Source organism: Trichosurus vulpecula, chromosome 3 (assembly GCF_011100635.1).
Source record: "Trichosurus vulpecula isolate mTriVul1 chromosome 3, mTriVul1.pri, whole genome shotgun sequence".
NCBI lineage: Eukaryota > Metazoa > Chordata > Mammalia > Diprotodontia > Phalangeridae > Trichosurus > Trichosurus vulpecula.
This window is the reverse complement of record NC_050575.1, coordinates 192,167,364-192,182,633: the sequence shown is the minus strand read 5'-3', so window position 1 is coordinate 192,182,633 and position 15,270 is coordinate 192,167,364. Positions and strand designations below refer to the sequence as shown.

Sequence of the window (15,270 nt, the reverse complement as noted above, 5' to 3'; positions counted from 1 at the left end):
ATCAAGGCGCACGAGCTCCGGCCTGCACGCATGCGCCGCGGGGGTGGTGCCAAGAGGTTCGTCCAAGCCTTTTGCCACCATTTTACAGGCTCAGATCTTGGAGCTGCGAGAGCCGGGCGACCGCTGACCGGGTTCCAGAGACGAGGTACGGGCACCTGGCTGTGAGCGGGAGTCACAGCATTTGCGACCCAGGGGCATGGAGGGTCCAGGATGCCGGCGGGAAGGTCTGGAGTCGTACGCGCGCTACTTGGGAGTAGGTCTGAGGGGGCGTGCCAGGCCGGTGTGTGAGGGGGTCCCGGCCGAGGCCTGAGCCCTGGGAGGCCCGCAGCCGAACCCCCCACCCCCACCCCGCCCCGGTTCAGCCTTAGTCCAGAGCGGGGATGCGCTAGGGGGTCCGAGAGCGGAAAGGTCGCGCCTACTGCGGATGTGGCGAAGTTAGAGAGCCAACTGGCCCCGGACCCTGCATGGTCGAACCTTCCTACCTCATGCGCTTCCCCAAACAAATACCACCCATCCAAACCCTGGTCCGTTCTCTGGTCCCTTGCCCACTTGAACTGATGAAGGGACCTGAAGGAGGGAGGGACCCTCGCCGTACTTACCTTTAGTTCCCCCGCCCGTGCCGTGGGGTCGTAGCTTAGTCAACTGGAGGCACAGGATTATTTTAATGTTCGAACTGAGGTCCGCTCTCACCCATCGCCACCCCCCCACGCCTGGCAGACCTCATAGTGTCCTGGGAAGGAACTGGGGCCAGAAAGCCTAGGTGGGAATTGTGAGTTCTGCTCCTCGCTGCCTCTGAGACCTTTGTCAGTTACTTTCCTCCCTCCGGGCCCGCTGTCTCTAGTCAGTTTAACAGATGTCTATTAAGTGCCCGTTCTATGCCGAGTATACAAACACAAAAGCCCCTGCCATCCAGGAACTTAGTATAGTTTATATTCTCATAGTTTGTGACTGGAACCTATAAGGAACATAGTTTCCCATGGTTTAAGACACCCCCAACCAAGGGAGGAAAGAGCCATGATGCTGGCCCAGAAAAGGGCGCCGTGTCCTTGCCTGAAAATTGAAACCTGTGACTCTTCAAAATGATGTTCTTTAAATGGGTAAATTGAGATTACAAAGAAAAATAGTCATAGTGAGAGTTGCATTTATCAAAGACACTACCTAACTCATCTTTCTTGTTCAGTCATTTTTTTTCCAGTCCAGTCCAGTCCTGTTTTCTTGGCAAATATTCTGGAGTGATTTGCCATTTCCTTCTCCAGCACATTTTACAGATGAGGAAACTGAAGCAAACAGAGTTAAGTGACTTGCCTTGGGTCACACAGCCAGTAAGTGTCCGAAACCAGATTTGAACTCATGAAGTTGAGCTTTGACTCAGACTGGAGACTATATTCCACTGTACCACCTTGCTGCCCCCAACTCAGCTTAGCACAGGACAAAGAATTGAAGATTTGAAGTCAGAAGACCCGAGTTCAAATCCCTATTCTGCCCACTGTTACCTCTGGACCTTGGACAAGTCATGTAATCTCTCCATGGCCTCAGTTTCCTCATCTGTAATATGAGGGGGTTGTATGGCATTAGATTTACTTTCCATCTCTTGATTTATGGCTATGATCCTTCCAGCCCTCATTCTATAATCTGAAAGATTTTAGGATTTTGGTCTTCTAATTTTTCATCTCCCCAAATATACCAACCTAGGGTTGCCAGAATCAAAAACCCTAAACCAGCCATAATTTTTTCGTTAGTAAGAAGCAATGGGCAGAGCCAGTCCAGCTTATTTTCCCTCTTCATAAATTAAAACCTGTACCAACTCATTCTTCTGTCTTGTTCCATCCTATAGAAATCTATCCCATTTTCTTCCATCATGCTATGATCCTATGTCATCTTTTTTTTACCCTTTCTCAGGTATCTCCTGCCTCAGGCCACCTTTACATGTCTTTTAACTTCCCTTTAGCACTACCTGAACCTGACTGAATTCCTACCTATTAGCACTTTGCTAGGGAGAGGGGAAAACTCCCCATTTTTCTCACATAACTGTATAACAGGGTTCTTGATCTTATTTTCTGTCATAGACCCTTTCCTAGTAAAGCCTATGTACTCCTCAAAATAATGTTTTTAAATGGATAAAAAAGGTTTACAAAGAAAAACAATTACATTGAAATGTAGTTATGAGGGTTTTCTTTCTTTTAAGTAAAGGACCCCTGATCTATAGCTGTCTATTATTACGTTGAGATGAGTCTAGTGCCCAGTACTGGAGAAGTTGCTCATCCTTACTTAAATTGTATCCTTACTTAATATAGAGAGCTATTCTAAGTGTGTGAAACAAAGAAAGACCATATATAATTGTTCATTTTCAGTTTCTGGGTCTCTTCATTTGCAGGTGATAGGAGGTGATTATTTTTCACCAGAATGTACAGGACAAAAGTGAGCTTAAAAGATCGCCAGCAGCTCTATAAATTGATCATCAGCCAACTGCTTTATGATGGTTATATCAACATTGCTAATGGTCTCATCAATGAAATCAAGCCTCAGTCTGTGTGTGCACCCTCTGAACAGCTCCTCCATCTCATCAAACTAGGTATCTTGCAATTTGGAGCATGGATTTTTAGATTCACCTTTGAATGTAGATTTATTGCTCTAGCTGTGTAACAGATATAAGAGAATGTCACTCTTCCTGGGGAATATTGTGGGAAATGAGTTCCTGTAGCTTTTTTTAAACTTACTTTGATAGTGATCATTGTAATAGACTCCCAAAGGAGGGGCAAAAGAAAACAGGATGGAAAAAAGCAAAGCACTTCTCAAGAGTATTACCATCATGGTGGCTGACATTATTTTGAGCTCTAAATATTAAATTGAGTATATTCTCAGGAAATTGCTATAAATTTAAATGGTCAGCATTCTTTTTGATAGTTGTTCGCATTTCCTTCAAAAAATTTCCAAAATGTCAATGGTATATGGCAATAAATCTGATTTAGTGATAAAACATCTCCTACCTACTGTTACCGGGCATCAGCACCAAGAATATCAGAGAAGAGCTCTAGAGAAGGAAGAAATAATTTCAGTACAGGTGTGTTATTCTCCTTTTTGGCTTTCTCTTTATCCTTATTCTGTTGGATTGTCAGCCAGTAGTCCCTTTTATTCCTGCAGTTTGGGAGTCTAAAGCTTCAGCTAGGGTTTTGAAATACATACTCTTTTTCCTTCAATTTTCTCTTTCAGGAATGGAAAATGATGATAGTGCTGTTCAGTATGCAATTGGACGCTCAGATACAGTTGCTCCTGGCACAGGAATTGACCTGGAGTTTGATGCAGATGTTCAGACCATGTCCCCAGAGGCTTCAGAATACGAAACTTGCTATGTTACATCTCATAAAGGACCATGCCGTGTGGCAACTTACAGTAGAGATGGACAGTTAATAGCTACTGGATCTGCTGATGCCTCAATAAAGATACTGGATACAGAACGAATGTTAGCAAAAAGTGCTATGCCAATAGAGGTATGGTCATAATATTTTTACCAGATTGGGAGCCATAATTTAAGGCAGATTTGAAATAATGTTTTTTTTTTTTTTTCATTTTTTGGATAGAACCTGTGACTTCACTTATATAGTGAACTCCTAGTGAAGGAAACTCCCTCTACTAAAATAGACTGACACCTCTGCTGCCACTGAGATTAAGTGGCTTGAACCCAGGTTTTCCTGACTTTTAAGGCCAGTAATAAGCCAATGCTAACCCGAGAGTCACACTGACTCACAGTTATGTTTTAAGATAGTATAATCCGTTTATGTATGTATGTATGTACATTCTACTTTTCCAGTTATGATTTTTCCCCCCTTCTAGGTCATGATGAATGAGACTGCCCAGCAGAATATGGAAAATCATCCTGTTATCAGAACTCTATATGATCATGTGGATGAAGTTACATGTCTAGCCTTCCACCCAACGGAGCAAATTCTAGCATCAGGTTCAAGGGACTATACTCTTAAGTTGTTTGATTATTCCAAACCATCTGCCAAAAGAGCCTTCAAATACATTCAGGTTGAAAAATGTTTGATACTTGTTTTTGGTGCATATATTTAAATATTAAGTACACTGTTGATAAGGGATCCTTTTTTTCCCTCAAGTGATTAGGTAATTAAAAACCATCCACAGTGCCTAGCCTAATAACCCTAGTTCAGGAAAATAAGACAAAAATTAATTTGCCTTTCACTTTCCCATATACTGATGAGAACCATTATTAGTAACTAGCCTTAAGAAATAAAAAAAAGTTGGAACCTTGGTATGGTCTTTTTAAAATATTAGTTCTCCCACCACCATCCCAACCCACTTTCCACATACCAACTTAACCATAAACTAGGTTCCTGGGCACAAAGAGACCAGAAAATTGGTTCATTTGAAACCATCAAACTCTGAAAAGCAGCAATCAGTTTATGCCTACTCTGGAAACTGTAGTTACAAGAGATTAATAATGCCATAATATTCAATGACACTTTTCAAAGTGATCGACAGTCCTTTATTTAAATTTTGGGGAGTTCTGGGACCGGTTAAGGAAACAAATAGGTTTGGATTCTTTACTTAGAGTTGGAAGGGACCTAGGAAGTTACCTACTCCAATTCCATTACTTTTTGGTTAAGGAAACAAGTTCAGAGCTGAAATAACTTGCCAAAGATCACAGCTAGTAAGTGACAAGATTTGAAGCTTATTCTTCTGACTCCAAATCCAAAATTCTTTTCATTTCCATAGTATCTGAGTACCTTGTACCAAATATAACTTCTTGATATATTGACCCAATTTTACTCAGTTGGATAGTCCTTTGCCTAAATCAGTAGTGCTTGGGAGAAATTGTTTAACGAGTTCCATTCTAACAGCAACATTTCCCATAATTAATATATGTTTGTCTGCCACCTAGTCACATAAATGTAATGTTCTCTTTAATAGGAAGCTGAAATGTTGCGTTCAATCTCATTTCATCCTTCTGGAGACTTCATACTTGTTGGAACCCAACATCCAACCCTTCGACTTTATGATATCAATACATTTCAATGTTTTGTGTCTTGCAACCCTCAAGATCAACACACCGATGCAATATGTTCAGTTAATTATAATCCTAGTGCCAACATGTATGTGACTGGTAGCAAGGATGGCTGCATCAAATTATGGGATGGTGTCTCAAATCGTTGTATTACCACTTTTGAGAAGGCACATGATGGTGCTGAAGTCTGCTCTGCAATTTTTTCCAAAAATTCGAAATACATTCTTTCAAGTGGAAAGGACTCTGTAGCTAAACTATGGGAGATTTCAACTGGACGAACACTAGTCAGATACACAGGTATGTGAAAATAGTATATAACATCACTACCTTACATTTCTCTTTTAAATGTTTCAAAATGCTTTCATATTTATTATTTTGCTTAAGCCACACAGCACCCCTTTGAGTTGCCAGATACAAGTATTATACCCATTTTTTTTTTTCAGTTTTTCAACATTTTTATTTAAATTTTGAGTTCCAAATTCTGTTTTCCCCAACCTGAGACGGTAAGCAATCAGATAGGTTATACATGTGCAATCATGTAAAATATTTCCATATTGTCCAAGGACACTGGAATAAAAAAAAAATGAAAGTGAAAAATAGCATGCTTCAGTCTGTATTCAAACTATCAGTTCTTTCTCTGGAGGCAGATAGCATGCTTCATTAATCCTTTGTGATTGGCTTGGATCATTGTATTGCTGAAAATAGCTTAAGTCAGTCACAGTTCTTCAAACAATATGGCTGTTACTGTGTGCAGTGTTCACCTGGTTCTGTTCACCTCACTAAGCATCAGTTCATGTAAGTTTTTCCAGGTTTTTCTGAGATCACCCTGCTTGTCATTTCTTATAGCACAATAATATTCCATTACAATCATATACCACAGCTTGTTTGTTTAGTCATTCCCCAATTGATGGGCATCCTTCGATTTCCAATTCTTATCCACTGCAAAAAAGAGCTGCTATAAATATCTTTGTACAAATAGGACTTTTCCCTTTTGTTGGATGTCTTGGATATAGACCTAGCAGTGGTATTGCTGAATCAAAGAGTATACACAGTTTTATAGCTCTTTGGGCATAGTTCCAAATTGCTCTCCAGAATGGTTGGATCAGTTCACAACTCCACTGACTGCATCAGTGTCCGAGTTTTCACACATTCCTCCAACATCCAGCATTTTCTTTTTTTGTCATATTAGCCAATCTGATAGGTGTGAGATGGTACCTCAGAGTTGTTTTAATTTGCATTTCTAAGAACAATAGTGATTTAGAGCATTTTTTCATATGAATATAGATAGCTTTGACTTCTTTGTCTGAAAACTGCCTGTTTGTATCCTTTGACTATCAATTGGGGAATGACTTGTATTTTTAGAAATTTGACTCTGTTATCTATCTATTTGAGAAATGAGGCCTTTATCAGAGATACTTGTTGCAAGTTCCCCCCCCTCCAGTTTTCTGCTTTTCTTATAATTTTGGTTGCATTGGTTTTATTTGTGCAAAAACTTTTTAATTTAATATAATTAAAATTATGTATTTTATATTTTGTAATGTTCTCTTTATCATCTTTGGTCCTGAATTCTTCCCTTATCCATAAATCTGACAGATAAACTATTCCATGCTCTCTTAATTTACTTATAGTATCATTCTTTATGTTTAAATCATTTACCCATTTTGACCTTATCTTGGTATATGCTGTGGGATGTTGGTCTATACCTAGTTTATGCTATACCATTTTTTAGTTTTCCCAGCAGTTTTTGTCAAATAATTAGTTTTTGTTCCCAAAGTTTGGATCTTTGGATTTATCATATACTAGATTACTGTGGTCATTTATTATAATGTAATTTCTACCTAATCTATTCCACTGATCCACCACTCTATTTCTTAGCCAGTAATAGATTTTTTTGATAATTACTGCTTTATAATACAGTGTGGCTAGACCACCTTCTTTTGCATTTTTTTTCATTGATTTCCTTGATATCCTTGTGCTTTTGTTCTAGATGAATTTTGTTATTAATTTTTTCTAGCTCTATAAAGTAATTTTTTGAAAGTTTGATTGCTATGGTACTGAATAAATAGATTTAAGTAGAATCTTCATTTTTATTATATTGACTCAGCCTACCCAAAAGCAATTAATATTTTTCTAGTTGTCTAGATCTGACTTTATTTGTGTGAAAAGTGTTTTATAATTGTGTTCACATAGTTCCTGGGTTTGTCTTGGCAGGTAGACTCCCAAGTATTTTATATTGTCTGCAGTTATTTTAAATGGAGTTTCTCTTTCTATCTCTTCCTTCTGAATTTTGTTGTTAGTAGCATGTAGGAATGCTGATGATTTATACGGGTTTATTTTGTATCCTGCAACTTTGCTGAAATTGTTAATAATTTCAAGTAGTTTTTTAGTTGATTCTCTGGGATTTTTAAGTATACTATCATATCTGCAAAGGGTGAGAGTTTTGTTTCCTCGTTGCGTATTCTAATTCCATTAATTTCTTTTTCTTCTCTTATTGCTATAGCTAACATTTCTAGTACAATATTCAAAAACAGGTGATAATGGGCATCCTTGCTTCACCCTTGATTGTACTGATTTTATAAGTGAGGAAACAGATGAAGTGGTTTGCCTAAGGCCAGACAACTGGTACATAGCAAAACTAGACTGGAGCACACTTTACCCAGGAATGCCATTGATTACACATAGGATCACCTACCCACTCTGATCAAGACAATTCCAAAGGACTAAGATGAAAACTGCTGTCCACCTCCAGAAAGAAAGCTGATGAACTCTGAGCGCAGACTAAAGCATGCTTCCCCCCCCCCCAGCATGATTAATATGGAAATATGTTTTGCATGACTTCACGTTGCATTGTTTTCATATTGCTTGCCTTCTTAAGAGGTAGGGGAAGGGTGAGAGAAAAAGAGAGAATTTTGAACTAAAAATCTTAAAAAATGAATGTTAAAAAAAAAGATTACATATAGGATGATAGTTCTAGAGCTGGAAGGTTCCCCTCAGAGACCATCTAGTCCAGTCTCCTTTTCAAATAATACTATAATTAGTATTTTAGTGTTTAATTCTGCTTATTTTCTAATAAAACACATGCAGGGTCTTGCCCTGTGTCTGCATAGGACTGTCAGTTGTTGGTAATCACTTATTCTATGAGCTTCATCTTATAGATGAGGTTGGACCATATAATCTCTAAAATCCCTTCCATTTTCGAAGTACTAAAATCATTTTATTTGTTGGGTATTCTTTTATGAGTTTTTTGAGCCCGCAGGGTACAGTATTCCTTAAGTTGGCCAATTTTTTTCTCTAACATTCATTAGTGCTATATATTCTGGTTATGCATGTTTACTGTTATTCTTAGTTATAGATAGCATTAAAACAAGAAGCTTTTTTCCAGTGGATAGCTAATTGTTTTTTGTTGATGTAATTGAAACATTTTTTGTCCCATGAGAATATTTGAAGTAGCCACTTGAAATTAGAAGAGCTTGTTAACTTCAATTTAGAATCTTGAGGTGATGAGCTTTTATGGAATTAAAGTGCTATAGCACTTTGATCATGTACAAACTCATCTCCTGGCAACTTAACATATCTTCAAAAGCTTAACAGTCTAATATTTTACAGGTGCTGGTTTGAGTGGACGACAAGTACATCGAACTCAAGCAGTCTTTAACCACACAGAAGATTATGTATTACTTCCTGATGAAAGGACGATTAGTCTTTGCTGCTGGGACTCACGAACAGCTGAACGAAGAAATCTACTTTCCCTGGGGCACAATAATATTGTTCGTTGTATAGTACACTCTCCCACCAACCCCGGCTTCATGACTTGCAGTGATGACTTCAGGGCTCGGTTTTGGTATCGGAGATCAACCACAGATTAGAGATTCCTTCTTTGAATATTATTTTCTCTCGTGCTCCCCAATCTGCCCCATTACTTTATATAGTATATATCTATATGTAAAATTTTTTAAAAAGTATTTCTTAATTCATTGTACCATCTTATGGCAGTCGTGGTGCCAACACTAGAGCCTTCCTGAATTAGTACAAAATTCTTTTTTTACCTTGACTTAGAATCATGGTGGAAAAAGTTGGAAATGCAGATATATGCAGTTGTTCCACATTCACTGATTATTACAGTGTGATCATCACTAAGTACAATACTTACCAGTTGCTCACAATAGTTAATCCTTTTTATAAGGAAAAATTTTTTACATCTTTTCGGATTCTTGAAACAGTCTGTCATCAAGAATTTTCTTTTGGCTTGTTATCTAATGCACTGTTATCCTATTACATTGAATGACTTTAGGAAAAAATAGCTTTGATAGCTGCATTTGGTGCATTGGTGGTCCTGCATTTCTGAGAACAAATAATTGTGCCATATTTAAGACCTCTTTTAAAAATAGCAATTCTACCTAAAATATTATTCCAGTAATAAAACTCAGATCTGCAATACCGAAGTACTACATTTTTTAATTCATTACAACTGATTTTTACCTAAGATAGATTTTAATAATGCCATCCATGTGATCCTTTTAGCTTCAGTTTTTGCTTCTCTGTGTTTATACTATATTCAACAAGGCTATGATATGTGACAGTGGACTACAAGTTGAGAAGTCAGCATGTTATTAATATCTGGAATGTAGTAAAAATTAGACATAGGAGATTATATTAATCTCTGTAAATTATAAACTTTGGTCTTCCTCATGAAATCTTTAAACGATATTTTTCAGTTATTTTTTGCATGAATCTTAACTAGTTATTTTCGTCATTGAGGCACATAATACCTACCTCCTATTGTTAAAGATTTGTGCAGTTAACTAACGAGTTCTCTTTTTCTTAAAACCTTTTGAAGACAATTTCTACTGATTTAGTTCACTTTAACAAGAGCAAAGACTAATATTAAGCTTCTGGCTATTCTGTCTTCCAGGTAATTGCTACAGTTTGGGTTGTCCCAAAGATTAAATGATAGTAAACCAAAGTGGGGACACAGGAAAGTGCTTTTGACAAAAAAGTGTTTTGTAAATATAGGCAAACTTAACCTTATAGAAATTGTAGCTTGAGAACAAAGCCCCTACATATATGACATGTTGTAGTTTTCCATTTTAATTTCCACTTTGGTAGATATGATAGTATTTCTAGACCACTAATGTGCTTGTTTAAGAATCGTTTCAGACATTACTGACTTAAGTTATTTTTAAAGCATTTGTAATAGAGGATTGCCATGAAATCACAGAGGTCTTATTTTTGGATTGGAGTAGGGTTCCCAAAGACGACACATTAAGAAACCAACTTCTGTTCTCAAGTTTGAGAACAAAAGGTTTTGTTTTAAATCTTGGTGTGTAAATATGTAAATTAACTATATGATCCATAGATGTTCTGAAGGATTTGAAACAAATACATTGTACAAAATCAGAATATAGAATTTCTGAATTATTTTTCCAGTTTTGTTTCATAAGGTGACTTTAAGGAGAAGATGTAATATTTCTTAATTGCACTCTTAGGGCAAAAATACTTGAACTGGATGATCACATTGAACATCTAACAAGTTTATTTGAATGTTCAGGTTCGTAAGTTATACGTGTTCTTGAATTAAAATGATTCGTATGTCTGCGATTTTTGAAGCTTTATATGCTTTGTTGAATCTGATCACAATATATTTTTAAATATACAGATTGAGTAAAGAGTTTTTAAATATATTAATGTTCTGAAGTCACACAAGTACCAAGAATGTTGTATGGCATGCGTCATCGTGACTTAATCCACCTAATACTAGCATTCAACTCTATTTCAGTTATTACTATGTCATATTACATTTTTTTAGAATATGAAGGATTTGTTTTATTTTATTTATTTATTTATTTTATGAAGAATAAGTTTTATTTGTATGATTCTATTTTGAACTCAGTCCCTTGACGGCATTATTTAAATGTTTCTATGTTTCAACATCAGGATGAATTTATTGCTGATGCTCATCCTGTTCCCTTGGTGACTGTTCCAAAACCAGGCCTTCTCTGCACTTGACATTCAGTTAGCCAATGTTGTAGAATCTACATTTCTTTGGCACTTTCACTGCTTTTAGATATGTATTATTAGGACCTACATCTCTGTATGTCAGATTTTCTTAAGAAGGTTAGAGGAGACTTAGACCAAACATGGACTTTTTTACTAGAACATTTGGGTTGGGAGTATAGAGAAACTGAATGAAAATTGTAATCCTTGCTTACCAGGAATGTTATGTGGGAAAGTTACATAGTATCTTCAAGTGTCAGTTTCCTACTATGAAATGAAGACAGTTGCCTAGATGATCCCTATGGTCTTTTTCAGCTCTATTATGTATGTAATGAATCATACTGGGAAGATGTGCTTCACTGGTGATAGCTAAATCCTTCCATACTTTAGATGATTTTTTTGGTTACTATGACCAAAATAACCCATTCATGAGTGGCCAGCTTTTTGTCAATGAATCTTTTAGGTTGCTAGGCTGGTTTGTTGCCTGTGGCTCAGGCCCATACTGAAGCCTCTCCTGCTTGTTACAGAACCCATCACAGCTTGTTTCCAACTGAATAACTTCCAAGAACCCAGTGTCACACCTATATCAGAGGCATCTGGAAACTTCAGCAGAGGAATGTCTAGTATTACTTTTTTAATACCTGTTATTCCTTAATGCATTTTTAAATGTCTTCTGCCTTCATGCTTTCTATCTCTTTTCAGACAGCCTACAACCTGTGCTCTTTGTCTTTCTCTTGTTGAGCTTTTTTACTGTTAAATGTGCCTGCCTTCTCAGAAAATCTTTTTTTCTCTCATCTTTTTTATGTTCAGAATTTCCTGTCACTGTTAATCTGTGTGGTTATTTTTCTCTGGTCTTGATATTTCCTTTCATCGTTTTCCTACATTTCTACACTGATCCTTTCTGTACCCTCTTCTTTTTTATCTGCCTCACTCTCATCCTTGCCTTTCCCCAGCTTTTGCTTTATACCTTTTTCTGTTACCTTTTATTCTCATCCATGAGATTGGATTTATTAAGAAATCCATATTTTGGGGCAGCTAGGTGGCACAGTGAATAGAGCCCTGGCCCTGGAGTCAGGAGGACCTGAGTTCAAATCCAGGCTCAGACACAATGACACAGTAGCTGTGTGACGTTGGGCAAGTCACTTGATCCCAATTGCCCTGCCTTTCTCCCTTGCAAAAAAAAAAAAAAAAGAAATCCAAATTTCATCTATTGTATTTGGTTACAGCAATGCCTGAAGGGTCCTTATGTGCTCAAAGATCAAAAGAAAGTGCATAGCTGCCATAGAGAAAATACTTAAGTTTTTTTTTTTCTTTTTCCTGGAAATCCTGGATTTGGGCTATAATATTCTTGGATGTTTTTATTTCAGGATTTTTTTTTAGGAGGTGACCAGAGAATTCTTTAAACCTTGCTCTCTGTTTCTAGATCTTTGTAGTATTTTTTAATAGTTTACTTAAATATGATGTTTAGGCTCTTTTTTTTGGTGGTGATGGTGGGGTGGTAGTCTAATGATTCTTAAATTATTTCTCCCTGATCTATTTTCTATGTTAGATAGTTTTGATACCTTATACTTTGCTTTCTACTTCTTGTACCAAACTGTTAATTCTTGTTCCAGTTATTTTTCCCATAACTCTTGTTTATTTTCCACCAACACTTTGATTTCTTTTCCAATTGTTTCTTCTACTGCACTCATTTGTAAAATCATTTTTAGCTCTTTTTTTGAACTCTTATTCGATCTCTTCCAGGTATTCTAATTAATCATATAGGGAAGCTGTGTTTTTCTTCTGAGGTTTTGCTTGTAGATATTTTGGAATCATTCTCTTCTGGGTTTGTCGCCTTTGCCTTGGTAGCTCTTTATGGTAGGATTCTTTTGTTTTTGCTTACTCATTCTTTCAGTGTTGCTTGACTTCCGGCTTTGTGTTAAGATCAGGTTCTGAACATTTCTGGAGGGAATGGCTGGGCTGTCCTTGGTCCTGCTTTCTTGTGGTGTTGAGTGTTGTGTTATTCAAAGATTTCAGGGACAGGTCAGGCTGGAGATCTACAAGCTTTCAGTGAGCCCAAAATGGAGTGATACAGGACAGAGTACAAGCATTGCTCTTGTGGTCTGAACCCTCTAAGTTCCGGATGTGGGTTTGGTTCTGTGGCCCTTCCTGGGGTTGGAGCTTCAGTAGACTGCTGTTGGACTCAACTACTGTTAGCCAGCTGTGAAGCTCCATGGGTTCAGAGTGACAGAACTGCAGCTCCTACTCCCACTTGGTTTTGGCTTTAGGCTGGAAACTATTTCTGAGACCCTAATCTGCTTTTCTACTTGCTGCTTGGTCAGTACACAACTGAGGGCCTGAGACCGTGCCTTGCACTGGACCACCACCTTTAGGCACAGGTCTCCTTTTCAGTCAATTGTGTGACCCAGCTCTGGGATATGATTACCACCTATCCCTGCTCTCTGTACAAGGTCATACCCCTATTTAGTGCCCACTCTTTTAAGTCCACCTGTGCCCTTGACTAGACACCAGTCCCTCTGTGTCCCCATACCTTTATTTGTCTCTCTATGCCAACCTCAGCCAGATTATTTTCCTTGGATTTTCTAATCAGGATTTGGTCTGTTGGGCTATCTTGGTCTTTGCGGAGAAGATGTAGGGGAAGAGCTCAGCTATACTCATTCTTTCCACTTCGCTGCCTTGTCTGATCTCTGAGAAGATGCTTAAAGATTGTTGTTTGTAGACTACTTGTGTAGTGATTGTAAAATTAAGAAAAGGTGTAAAGCACTAAATGCACTAAAAGTGAGAAAACCAAACAGCACAAAAATAGTGGATGGATTGTTAACGATGGAAAGAGACCTTAAAGAACACCTTGTCTAGTGTTGTCTTTTTTCCATAGGTTTTCAGCTATTTCTCTTCATGCCAGTGGAGGTGAGGGGAATGAGGGTGGAGAGGGAAGGAAAACTGAAGAAAATACAGGTTAGAACCCTTACTTGTAGCGTGTTTAAAAGTGAATACTAGATAATCTTAAAGGTGTCAGATAGGCCAAACAGTAATAATTAATTCCTTGTACATAACTATTCAATAGAATACAGCTATAAAGGCTTTGATATATGTATTAGCCCTAGTTTCTAGACTGATCAGAGCAAAGTGAAGATAGGAGATTTCACCAAGGAGTAAGGCTTAATTAAAAAAAAATACTTAGTACAGTCACAGGCACACCTCAGTTTATGCTGTTACGTAATTCCATGAAAAATTTATTGGGGTATCTATTGAACTCAGCCTAGCTACCTTACCCAAGAACAGGATGTTTCATAAAGCCACCAAATTTCCTAGAACAATTAACTTTTGCAATCATTGTTCTTCTCACAACACATAAAAAAACTTGTTTTCAATGGTGAGCTTGTAAAACGCTAACAATATTTAAGACGTAAATTCTTACGGATTTTTGGAGATAGTAGTTTTTCTCATTGTAAAGTAATCTAGAGTAATTGCTTAGATTTTCCCCCAAAGTTTATTGATAAATATAGGAAGTTTAGGTTTTTCAAAACTAGAGAAGGTATAAATTATTCTTTGACATTGGGAAAATACTGTTATAGAAAATTTTTGCAAAGGGACTATAAAAGCTTCCCAAACCAAGAATATCCTGACAGAGGATCTACTGAATAAAAAAATTCACAATTAAGTAGCAATATGAGACAAAGCACAACAACCTGATGAAGGGGCATTTATCATTGGTCCAATTTTACAGACCAGAATACTGACTCAGGTGAAGTGACTCTGCCTCAAGGTCACACAGCTAGTAAATGTAGCCAAGATTTAAACCTAGTTCTTCTGATTCTAAGACCATAGATCTTTCCCTAGTGGAAAGCCTCTACTAGTGGGAGCTTCCACTTCCTTTTCCAGAATTTCTCTCTTTCAGTATTAAGTGTATAATATGTGCAGAAGCATGTTCTGGTTGCTAAGAGTATACAAGGGGAACTTTTTTACAGATAATAAGCATAAGCACCATACACAGATGATCCCTGTATGAAATTGAATGAATGAATAAATGAAAAAACATTTATTAAGCACTTAAGTGCCAAGCACTGTGCTAAGTGCTAGTACTATAAAAAGATAGCCCTTGCCCTTAGGTCAAGAAAATGGCCTGAGACCAGGGAGGGAAGTGAAGCACAATGGAGGCCTTCCTAGAAGGGGTGGGGGTTAGGGCAGTTGATGGTAACAAATCAGGTCAGCAGGGCCCTATGGCCAAAGTTCCAGAAGGATGTGCTAAGTAC

General features: G+C 37.6%; 1 protein-coding gene across 1 annotated transcript; it reads left to right on the top strand.

Annotated features, from left to right (window-relative positions):
• The first annotated feature begins 30 nt into the window (after positions 1–30).
• CSTF1 (cleavage stimulation factor subunit 1) lies at positions 31–9,460 on the top strand. The gene is made up of 6 exons (XM_036750440.1): positions 31–145; positions 2,375–2,572; positions 3,211–3,488; positions 3,832–4,029; positions 4,930–5,320; positions 8,630–9,460. Exons 2-6 carry the CDS (start codon positions 2,404–2,406, stop codon positions 8,887–8,889), a joined length of 1,296 nt encoding a protein of 431 aa, XP_036606335.1. The 5' UTR covers positions 31–145; positions 2,375–2,403; the 3' UTR covers positions 8,890–9,460.
• Positions 9,461–15,270: the final 5,810 nt, after the last annotated feature.